This window comes from Salmo salar, chromosome 10, assembly GCF_965601325.2.
Source record: "Salmo salar chromosome 10, fSalSal1, whole genome shotgun sequence".
Taxonomy (NCBI): Eukaryota; Metazoa; Chordata; class Actinopteri; order Salmoniformes; family Salmonidae; genus Salmo; species Salmo salar.
Window position 1 is genome coordinate 97,326,201 of NC_138300.1, and position 12,018 is coordinate 97,338,218.

The 12,018-nt window shown below is 45.2% G+C and overlaps 1 protein-coding gene across 3 annotated transcripts in view; it reads left to right on the forward strand.

Moving 5' to 3' along the window:
• Positions 1 to 1,656: 1,656 nt before the first annotated feature.
• LOC106561231 (SH3 and multiple ankyrin repeat domains protein 3) overlaps positions 1,657 to 12,018 on the forward strand; it is a 308,236-nt gene continuing 297,874 nt past the window's right edge. For all 3 annotated transcript variants that reach the window (XR_014379094.1, XM_082957270.1, XM_082957271.1), the window contains exon 1: positions 1,657 to 2,043. Coding sequence is in view for 2 of the 3 variants with exons in the window: in XM_082957270.1 (XP_082813396.1) it covers positions 1,765 to 2,043 (279 nt within the window). In the remaining variant the exon portion in view is untranslated. The remainder of the gene's footprint in view (positions 2,044 to 12,018) is intronic.

The window sequence follows — 12,018 nt, forward strand, 5'->3', positions numbered from 1 at the left end:
GTGTCCAGAGCATGGAGGCGCTACCAGGAGACAGGCCAGTACATCAGGAGACGTGGAGGAGGCCGTAGGAGGGCAACAACCCAGCAGCAGGACCGCTACCTCCGCCTTTGTGCAAGGAGGTGCAGGAGAAGCACTGCCAGAGACCTGCAAAATGACCTCCAGCAGGCCACAAATGTGCATGTGTCTGCTCAAACGGTCAGAAACAGACTCCATGAGGGTGGTATGAGGGCTCGACGTCCACAGGTGGGGGTTGTGCTTACAGCCCATCACCGTGCAGGACGTTTGGCATTTGCCAGAGAACACCAAGATTGGCAAATTCGCCACTGGCGCCCTGTGCTCTTCACAGATGAAAGCAGGTTCACACTGAGCACGTGACAGACGTGACAGAGTCTGGAGACGCCGTGGAGAACGTTCTGCTGCCTGCAACATCCTCCAGCATGACCGGTTTGGCGGTGGGTCAGTCATGGTGTGGGGTGGCATTTCTTTGGGGGGCCGCACAGCCCTCCATGTGCTCGCCAGATGTAGCCTGACTGCCATTAGGTACCGAGATGAGATCCTCAGACCCCTTGTGAGACCATATGCTGGTGCGGTTGGCCCTGGGTTCCTCCTAATGCAAGACAATGCTAGACCTCATGTGGCTGGAGTGTGTCAGCAGTTCGTGCAAGAGGAAGACATTGATGCTATGGACTGGCCCGCCCGTTCCCCAGACCTGAATCCAATTGAGCACATCTGGGACATCATGTCTCGCTCCATCCACCAACGCCACGTTGCACCACAGACTGTCCAGGAGTTGGCGGATGCTTTAGTCCAGGTCTGGGAGGAGACCCCTCAGGAGACCATCCGCCACCTCATCAGGAGCATGCCCAGGCGTTGTAGGGAGGTCATACAGGCACATGGAGGCCACACACACTACTGAGCCTCATTTTGACTTGTTTTAAGGACATTAAATCAAAGTTGGATCAGCCTGTAGAGTGGTTTTCCACTTTAATTTTGACTGTGACTCCAAATCCAGACCTCCATGGGTTGATAAATTGGATTTCCATTGATTATTTTTGTGTGATTTTGTTGTCAGCACATTGAACTATGTAAAGAAAAAAGTATTTAATAAGATTATTTCTTTCATTCAGATCTAGGATGTGTTGTTTAAGTGTTCTCTTTATTTTTTTGTGCAGTATATATATATATATATATATATATATATATATATATATATATATATATATATATATATATATATATATATATATATATATCTTTTTCTCACTCTCTTGTTGGGCCTAATGGTGACTGAAGGATCTTTTCAGAAATACACCTTTGTACTTGTTTGTTGTGTTTCTTTAAATCTCAATTTCAGAAGTCTGCTTCTTCTCTAATGAATTTATATCAAAGTATGTATGCCTGTTGGAGATTGTAGGATGTTTCTCTCCTACTAAGTCACACACCATGAAGTGATTATCTATTCCTTTCTGCACTCATGTCTTCATGTCTTCAACTCCTCAGTTTGTCACACATCTCCTTGTTACTTACTGTATCTAAATCTTTAAAAAAAATGATTCCCTCTCTCCCCTCCCCTTCGTCCTCTTATCCTCTGTTGTCCCCCCTCCCCTTCTCCTCCCCATTCCCCCTTCCTCTCTCTCTCTTTCTCTCCCAGGCGAGTGATGTGCGGTGCGAGTGGTGTGTGTGTTTAGCGAGAGCGTGAGCCAACGAGTGAGAGCAGTGTGTGTGTGGAGTGAGCGAGTGCAGAGCGAGCCACTCACACGGAGCATGCCTCTGCGTCCTGCAGCCGGCAAACATGAGCCACCCAGCTCTCCACAGCAGGACCAGCACACACACTCACACCCCTACAGACACACCAACGGCAGCCAGGGGGCCAGCTCTGACAGCAGCAGCTCACGGGAAGAGGACAGCGGCATTCCCGTTTCTGTCAGTGTTTTCTCTTTCCGTCCCGCTCGGGAGCGGAGCCCCAGTGCAGGAGGAGGCATGGCGCAGGCACAGGGCAACACGCTGGTGATCCGCATCGGAATACCGGACCTGGCACAGACGGTGAGTTACAGCCTCACTTCCATACTGTTGGACTGTTACTGTTACTGTTACTGAGGGAGAGAGCTACTGGTGCCTCTCTCCCTCTATACCATTCTGTCAAATCTCTCTCTATCCTCCTATCCTCTCTCTCTGTTCCCTATACTCTCTCTGCAGCCTTTTCTCTTTGTGTTTCTCACTCTTTCTCTCTTTCTCACTCTCACCTATTCTATTTGCTCATTTGCTCTTCGGATTGTTTGCTTCCTCTTTTTCTCTCCCTGTCTTTTTCTCACTCTCTCTTTCTCTCCCTCTCTATTCTATCTCTCTTTTTCTTTCGCTAATAAATCTCTACCTCTTCGTTAGGTCAGCTGCAGCTGACTTTGACAACTGGGCTCTTGACAACTGGGAGAGGGGGAGGGAGGAGTAAACCGATGGATGGAAAAGGGAGGAAGAGAGGGAGGGAAAGTTATAAAGAGACAAGTTAAGGTGTAGAGAAGACCTGTGTGTGGCATTGTTAATTCAGAGAGCAGGGGAAAGAGTTTTCTCTGAACTGTCAAGCTTATATATTCTGTGTGTGTCGTGTGTGCGTGTCATCTGTGTACGTGCATGCATAAAGAATGTGGAGGTGTTTCCCCTGGGGCTTGGGGATGGGGATGTCTCCTGGGTTGAAGGTTCACTGTTTCAGGCTTTGACTGATATCCTAGGCCCTGTTCCCCTGTGCTCTGGCTCTCTACCTGCCAGCTGCCTGCTTGCTACCTGCTGTTGGTTGTTGTCTGGCTAAATGACTGCAGAACCCCTGCTCAGATCCCTTCAAGCATTTCTCACACCTCACTATGCATGGATCCCATCGCTGAGCTACTGTGTGTGTCTGTGCGTGATCATAAATGTGTGCCTGTGTATGTGTCCCTGTGTGTGCATGTGTGTGCCTGTGTGTGTGGCAGATGTTGGCAGTAGGTTGCAGAAAGTGGCAGGGGACAGAGCAGATGTCCAGATGCTAATAAGGCTGTGTGTGTTTCAGCCCCCCCTCTTCTCTTTCTCTCCTCTCTCTCCTTTCACCAGCCAGATGGACTCAGAGCACAGGGCCTGAGTGACAGACTGACAGTTACTAATGAGAGAGAGAGATGGAAAGAGGACACTTAGGACAGGGAATTCCCTTATCATCATCTCCCTCTCTCCACTGCAGGGCTGTTTGGGGCCGTAGAGGTTGGAGAAGGTTGTACTAAGTTGATTTATGGTTAATGGAATCTATTAGCCTTAACCCACACACATGCTATTGAAACCAAACTGCACTGGAATGGTAGAAAACATGATTTCTGTGTTTGTGAAAAGTTTATAGAAAGCCATGTAAAAGGCAACCCAGCCAGGTTTGATTGTTTTACATGAAGTGGTACTCCTATGGCATGTTGTGGCAGGTCATGTGTAATAGCTTAATGGAGGGTGGTGGCCTGGAACTCTATGTAACTACAGTATATACTGTGTACAATGCTGTAATCCCAATGGTATTACAACTAAAGAATACTGTTGTATGAGCCTGAGGCCAGAGTGGCTGTTACAATAATCATCATGCTTTATTGCTTCATCTAAACCATTAGGAGGTTTAGGAAATGTCTGACCAGAGGGTCAAGCTGAATCAGTACTTCACCAAAGGGAACAAAGCCTAGTAGGGGAAGTACAATTATGGAAATGTTGTTCCCTACTTGTCTCTCCCACGCGCTCACCCATTCACTATGAGGTCTGGTTTTAAACAAAGAAAGAAAAAGCAGAATTGAATCCATAGTCAGCGGGAAGGAATGGAGTCATGTTATTTATATCAAAGCCCCTGCAGATGATCGTAGATGAGTAATATGACTTATTAAAGTGTGTGATATGAATTCACTGAGGAAGGAATTGACTCAGATGTTTTTCTAAGAATGAATAATTGAGTAATGTGAATGTGATACAGTCCCACAGTTGTCTGGTCAGGGACAGCTAGCTCTGTAGCAGAATCCACTGAGAAAGAGGGTGAGGATGCTAAAGTGATACATAGCCCATGTTTCTGTTTATATAGCAACAAGGCAAGGCATTAACTTTTCATTACCGTGGTACACTACAACGTTACAGTACTGTGGTGTTGCTACTGTCCTGGTTTTATTTCTACTGCTGGTCAATCTGTTCTAGAAAACACATGAGAGACTGTTTGACTATGTGATCATAATTATGGTTGTGGTATTAAGTCTTGTCATTTGGGCCATTGGCTACCCCTGAATATATTGATCATAAAATGTAAAGTCCCTTTTTATAACTCCAGTCATCTTGTTGCAATATGTTGTCTTGTTGGCATATTATCTTGCTGGAGGGGTTGGACTAAGAGATGCAAAGTTACGGGTTCGATTCCCATTTGCATCCACTTCCAAATTCACTGCAATATTATCTGTTTAGATCCTGGGGATATTTTGCACTGAGTGTAAAATGTTGCGTTGGCATCAGTGCTTTAGTGTTTTCCTAGCTGTTGCCTGCCTAGCTGAAATGATCTGGCCTATTGAAGCTCAGACACTGCATGCCTTATGGTCAGCTGGACTGGGGGGAAAATAATGAAGATGGGAAAAGAAAGAGATAGAAAAGAAACGATAAGTGAAGAATACTCAGAATTCCCAGCGGCCCCTGAGATTCTCTGGCTGTGAACAAAGCCTTACTACACACACTACACAGTATACCAATGGACTGCTCTTAATGTGGTTACACAGAGTCAGGACGAAAAACAAAACACATACAGTAGCCTAAGTAATACACCAACAATTACACACAAAGAAACAGGCAGGTAGACACAAGCACGAGCACACGTTTGTACAAACCCACACACATACAAAATTAGGTAGCCAACACGCTAATTATGGTACAGTACCCGAAGATTACACACACCCTGCATGTGTGTGAGGGATGAAGAGAAAGAGGCATATTCTTAGGACTGTTTCACAGTTGGAGGTTGGCAACGTGAGCAAGTGTGTGACGTCATTTATAACGTGCAAGCATTTGTTCCATTGGGTTGCAATGTGGGTATCAAACAGTTGAATCAAATGTTAGAGGTAGGCTGGATCAAAAGCCTGCACACCGTGTGGGTCTTCAGGACCAGTTGGTATCTCTATGAATGTTGTTATCCTGAGTGTAGAGAATCAACGTAACCACCACCATGTACACCTGCTTTCTAATATCTTTGTCAGTCTCCTAAGTGGCGTCTAGTTATAATGCTATCATCCATCCTATAGACTGTCTGGCTTCGCTTCAAGGACAGACCTGACAGATGACAAGCTTTTAAATTATACATTTCATTTACTTAAAGCTGAGATATATCTGCTTCAGGTGGAACAGCGCCACTGGTTGCCCCAGGCACATGTGTTATCGTTTTAGTTTCGTTTTTGAAACGGGGAAGAGAAGCATCGTACATCGGAAAAAAAGAAAGCACAGTACATACTATGCTGTTCTATGCGTGTGCAATGATGTTCATTGTTTGAAGTAATGTCTTTGTTGTTGTAATATTGCAACGTCAGTTTCACCGCTACAGATTCCAGCTTTAAGATATGAAACTCCACCAAACCATAATTAGTATGACATGAGTCAGTATGGAACTACTTACAGTATACATCAACAGCAACGGATATACTCTCTCCCTCCTGCGTCCTTGCTCACTTTATTTTATTTATTTTATTTTATTTATTTCACATTTATTTAACCAGGTAGGCTAGTTGAGAACAAGTTCTCATTTACAACTGCGACCTGGCCAAGATAAAGCAAAGCAGTTCGACACATACAACAACACAGAGTTACACATGGAATAAACAAACATACAAACATACTTGCCTGTGCTCTATCTGTCTGTATCTCTCACTATATATATCTCTCTCTCTCTGCCTCGTCCCTCGTTCCCTCCCCTTCTCTCTGATAATACTGTATTACTGGTGATGATTAATGTAGATAAACTACAATAGCTCTAAACTGACTGCTGTAATTAACCATCATTAATCTAGCTCCCTCTGTTTTAACTCTATTATTCTCTATCTTTTTGACTCTCTTTCTCCCAGACCTTTTTTCTGCCTCTTTGTCCGCTTCTCTTTTCCTCTCTTTTCTTTCCTTATCTATTTTATATCTCCACCCCCCCCCTCTCTTCTATTTTCAACCACATCCCTCGTTTTTAAGCGTGTCTTGCCCGTTCTGGCTCAAGTGTCTTTTCTTTCTCTCCCTTTTCTCTGCACCGTGCATCACTTTTTCTGACGCTCTGTCTAGCCCTCTCCTCCACAGGCTGCTCACGTAGTGTGCGTACACACACACACACACACACACACACACACACACACACACACACACACACACACACACACACACACACACACACACACACACACACACACACACACACACACAGAAATCTCCTGGCAGTGCGTGTCTCCTCTTTAGTAAGCACCTCACGTCCCCCTGTTGCTATTTTTAGCTTCTTTCACAGTAGCAGTGGCACGAGACAGAGTTTCCATCTCCCTCCCAACTCTCTCCTGCGGCCCTTCATCTCCCACGCTCCCTATACCTCCCAACTCTCCCTCCCTCCCTCCCTCCCTCCCTCCCTCTCCTCTCTCTCTCTCTCTCTCTCTCTCTCTCCCAACTCTCCCTCCCTCTCGCTCTCTCTCTCTCCATATCCTTTCCTTCCTCCCTCCTCTCTCTCTCTCTCTCTCTCTCTCTCTCTCTCTCTCTCTCTCTCTCTCTCTCTCTCTCTCTCTCTCTCTCTCTCTCTCTCTCCATATCCCTCCCTACTCAATTGGCAATTAAAAAAATTGATAAAACTACATCTTATGGAACAATGCAGACTGTGAGGAGACTCAGACACACACACACAGGCACACACACACATATGCGCACACAAGCTAGCACACACACTCTACACACACGTACACTGTGGTATTGTTGTATGGTGATGTACATATTTTGTTGTGGATAAGTAGTGGTGTAGTAATGTTATATGATGTACTGTTTTATTTTAAATTTATTGTAAACTTGTTTTTGTGTGATGTGCCTTAATGTGTTTGGACCCCAGGAAGAGTAGCTGTTACCTTGGCAGCAGCTAATGGGGATCCCTAATAAAACCAAAAATAAAAATTGTTGTCCAGATAGGGAGGGATGAGCCAGCATAGTCCAGCTCCCCTTACTTCTTCCATCTATTCCTCTCCCTCCCTCTGTTTTTCCCTACCCGTCCCTTCCATCTCCCTACCTCCTTCCCCATCTTCCAACAGCTGCCTTCATACAAAGAATGAGAAATAGTGCGAGAGTATTAAATAGTGAGAGAGCAGTGGTGGACAGTGCCATTTAAGATGAGGGAGGACGATATTTTTTTTTCATGAGCATGGCCTTATTTCTATTACAGCATATTGGATGACTGTCATTCATATTACATTCACCCAGTTCAATGTAATAGTGATAGGTTTAGGCTACTACACGATACTCACATTTCCCCTATACCCATCATGAGGTTGCTACAACCTAGCCTATGAATGAAAGTTTCCAACGTAGGTGCAGACAGGTCGAGAGACAAATTTGAGGTGACAGAAAGTGACAAAAGGACAGCCAGTGACACATTCAATACCGACTTGCATCTAGATGATATAGGGTGTAATCATTAGTCCAACAGTTGCAAACGATAATTTTTATTGGACAAATTCAGATATGTTTATCCTAATTTTGTTTCCGTTTGCTTCCGTTTAAGATTTTTTTTCAACAGAATCGGCAGAATGAATTCACCCCTGATCACGTGTAAACACAGTTCACTTTCATTGCAGCCACGTTGTATTCCTTTCACATCTATGCGCTCTCCTCCTCTCACATTTTCCCTTCGCTTGTGGGACTTCAATGTACAATACATCAGCTGTATGTGACCAGGTGAAAAAACCTTTCCAAGCTCTGACACACACACTTATCCCACCAGACATGCCACCAGGGGTCTTTTCACAGTCCCCAAATCCAGAACAAATTTAAGAAAGCGTACAGTATTGTATAGAGCCGAAATATTAACAGCAAAAATTAACAGCTCAAATTAACAGCAAACCTGGTTTCAAAAAACAGATAAAGCAACATTTCATGGTACAACCTCTTTCCCCTATTTGACCTAGATAGTTTGCGTGTATGTATTGAGATGTAGGCTACGTGTGCCTTTTTTTAATTGATGTACTTCTGTCCTTGAGCTGTTCTTGTCTATTTATGTTCTGTATTATGCCATGTTTTGTGTGGACCCCAGGAAGAGTAGATGCTGCTTTTGCAACAGCTAATGGGGATCCTAATAAAATTGTAAATACCAAAAAGCCAAACCATATAATAACCGCTACACACAGCCTACATCATTGTCACCATATTAACTAAAGTAAAACCATAGTCAACATAGTTAATAGAACTAACATGTTAGTAAACCCGCTACAATCATGCAGTAATGTTAATGTACAGTCAAGTCAGTAAGCAGTTTAGAACTTACTCTGTCTTGCTTCTCCTTCATTTTGGAAAAAATGGATTTGTTAAAAACTGTTCAACTATTGTCTTTCTCTCTCTTTGCGTCAAGTACTCACCATATGTTATGCAATGCAGTGCTAGCTAGCTGTAGCTTATGCTTTCAGTACTAGATTTATTTTCCATTATGGCGCAGCAGTAAGACGTATTTGTTTTTGTCCCATGTAAATATTAAGTCTTTTTCTGGGTTTTTTGTATACATTTCATTATATTTCAATCTCTTTTTTCCATTTTCGAATTAAATATACCTTCCTGCAACTCGCCTCATCCAATGGGGTATGGATCTGCTATTTTTTAGACCTTATAATTGGAACCTCCATCAGAAGCTAGCCATCAGAAGCTAGCCAGCTAATTAGCTACTAGCTATTTAGTCATTGTTAGCCACTGATGGCGGTCTTTACCTTCAGCACGGACACCAGCCGCTTTAGCCCGGATAGCCCGGATAATACCTGCCAGTCTGCAAAGTGCGATATCAGCCCTGAGCATATCGGACAGCTTTTTTTCCCACTACATCACCAGATTCCTGTCGCAAGCTCTGGACCATTACACCGGATCTTTGCAGCTAGCTAGCTGCTACCGAGTAGCTATTGCGGCAAATGCCCTTGTCCAGAAACATGCACTAGTTAGCCTCGAGCTAGCATCGAGCTAGACCCATCTCCCGGCTAGCAAACGAAGTACACCAACTACAATACCTCTCTTGCCAATTTGGCCTGGACCCTTTGTCGACACGGCGCCCCGACAATCCATTGCGACTGGTCTGCTGATCTGCTGACGTAATTCAGCCGATGTGCTAGCCCTGGCCCGCTAGCTTCCTGAACACTGTTCGCCTAGCATAGTAATCAACTATCTATTGCTGCTCATTGGACCCTATGATCACTCGGCTACACAGCTGATGTCTGCTGGACTGTTCATTAACACGGTACTTCATTTTGTTTATCTGTCGGCCCCAGCCTTGAACTCAGGCCCTGTGTGTAGCTAACTGACCCTCTCTGCCCATCGCCATTTACCCACTGTTGTTGTCTTAGACCTGTTGTTGTCTTAGCTCTCCCAATCAACACCTGTGATTGCTTTATGCCTCTCTCTAATGTCAATATGCCTTGTATATTGTTGTTTAGGGCAGCTCTCATTGTTTTATTTTACTGCGGAGCCCCTAGTCCTGCTCATCATGTCTCAGATAGCCCCCTTGTCCCACCCCCCACACATGCGGAGACCGCACCTAGCTTAACTGGCGCCTCCAGAGATGCAAACTCTCTCATCGTTACTCAATGCCTAGGTTTACCCCCACTGTACTCGCACCCTACCATACACTTGTCTGTACGCTACGCCCTGAATCTATCCTACCATGCCCAGAAATCTGCTCCTTTTATTCTCTGTTCCCAAAGCACTAGACGACCAGTTCTTATAGCCTTCAGCCGTACCCTCATCCTACTCCTCCTCTGTTCCTCTGGTGATGTAGAGGTTAACCCAGGCCCTGTGTGTCCCCAGGCGCTCTCATCTGCTGACTTCTGCAACCGTAAAAGCCTTGGGTTCATGCATGTTAAAACTTCTTAGGGCTAGGCGGGACAACTTAACATCAGAAGCCTCCTCCCTAAGTTTGCTTTATTCACTGCTTTCGCACACTCCGCCAACCCTGATGTCCTAGCCGTGTCTGAATCCTGGCTTAGGAAGGCCACCAAAAATTCTGAAATTTACATCCCCAATTACAACATTTTTCGTCAAGACAGAACTGCTAAAGGGGGCGGAATTGCAATCTACTGTAGATATAGCCTGCAGAGTTCTGTCATACTATCCAGGTCTATGCCCAAACAGAGCTTCTACTTTCAAAGATCCATCTCTCCAGAAATAAGTCCCTCACTGTTGCCGCTTGTTATAGACCCCCCTCAGCTCCCAGCTGTGCCCTGGACACCATATGTGAATTGATTGCCCCCGATCTATTATCAAAGTTTGTACTGCTAGGTGACCTAAATTGGGATATGCTTAACATCCCCGGCCGTCCTACAATCTAAGCTAGATGCCCTCAATCTCACACAAATTATCAAAGAACCTACCAGGTACAACCCCAAATCCGTAAACATGGCCACCTTCATAGATATCATCCTGACCAACTTGCCCTCCAAATACACCTCTGCTGTTTTCAACCAGGATCTCAGCGATCACTGCCTCATTGCCTGCGTCCGTTATGGGTCCGCGGTCAAACGACCACCCCTCATCACTGTCAAACGCTCCCTAAAACACTTCTGCAAGCAGGCCTTTCTAATCAACTTGGCCCGGGTATCCTGGAAGGATATTGACCTCATCCCATCAGTAGAGGATGCCTGGTTGTTCTTAGAAGTGCTTTCCTCACTGTAGAACTAAGAACAGATATAGCCCTTGGTTCACTCCAGATTTGACTGCCCTTGACCAGCACAAAAACACCCTGTGGTGTACTGCACTAGCATCGAATCGTCCACCTTGACTTTTCAGGGAAGTCAGGAACCAATAAACACAGTCAGTTAGGAAAGCAAAGGCTAGCTTTTTCAAACAGAAATTTGCATCCTGCAGCACTAATTCCAAAAAGTTTTGGGACACTGTAAAGTTCGTGGAGAATAAGAGTACCTCCTCCCAGCTGCCCAATGCACTGAGACTAGGAAACACTGTCACCACAGATAAATCCACGATAATCGAGAATTTCAATTAGCATTTCTCTACGGCTGGCCATGCTTTCCACCTGGCTACCCCTACAGCTCTGCACGCCCCGCAGAAACTGTCCCAAGCCACCCCCACTTCTCCTTCACCCAAATCCAGAAAGCTGATGTTTTGAAAGAGCTGCAAAATCTGGATCCCTACAAATCAGCTGGGCTAGACAATCTGGACATTCTCTTCCTAAAAGTCTCAGCCGCCATTGTTGCAACCTCTATTACTAGTCTGTTCAACCTCTCTTTCGTATTGTCTGAGATTCCTAAAGATTGGAAAGTGGCCGCGGTCATCCCCCTCTTCAAAAGGGGAGACACTCTCGACCCAAACTGTTACAGACCTATATCCATCCTGCCCTGCCTTTCTGAAGTCATTTGAAAGCCAAGTGAACAAACAGATCACCAACCATTTTGAATCCCACCGTACCTTCTCCGCTATGCAATCTGGTTTCTGAGCAGGTCACAGGCGCACCTCAGCCATGCTCAAGGTCCTAAACGATATCATAACCACCATTGATAAAGACAGTACTGTGCAGCCATCTTCATCGACCTGGCAAAGGCTTTCGACTCTGTCAATCACCGTATTCTTATCGGCAGACTCAACAGCCTTGGTTTCTCTAATGACTGCCTCGCCTGGTTCACTAACTACTTCTCAGATAGAGTTCAGTGTGTCAAGGGCCTGTTGTCCGGACCTCTGGCAGTTTCTATGGGGGTGCCACAGGGTTCAATTATTGGGCCGACTCTTTTCTCTGTATACATCAATGATGTTGCTCTTGCTGTGGGTGATTCTTTGATCCACCTCTATGCAGACGAC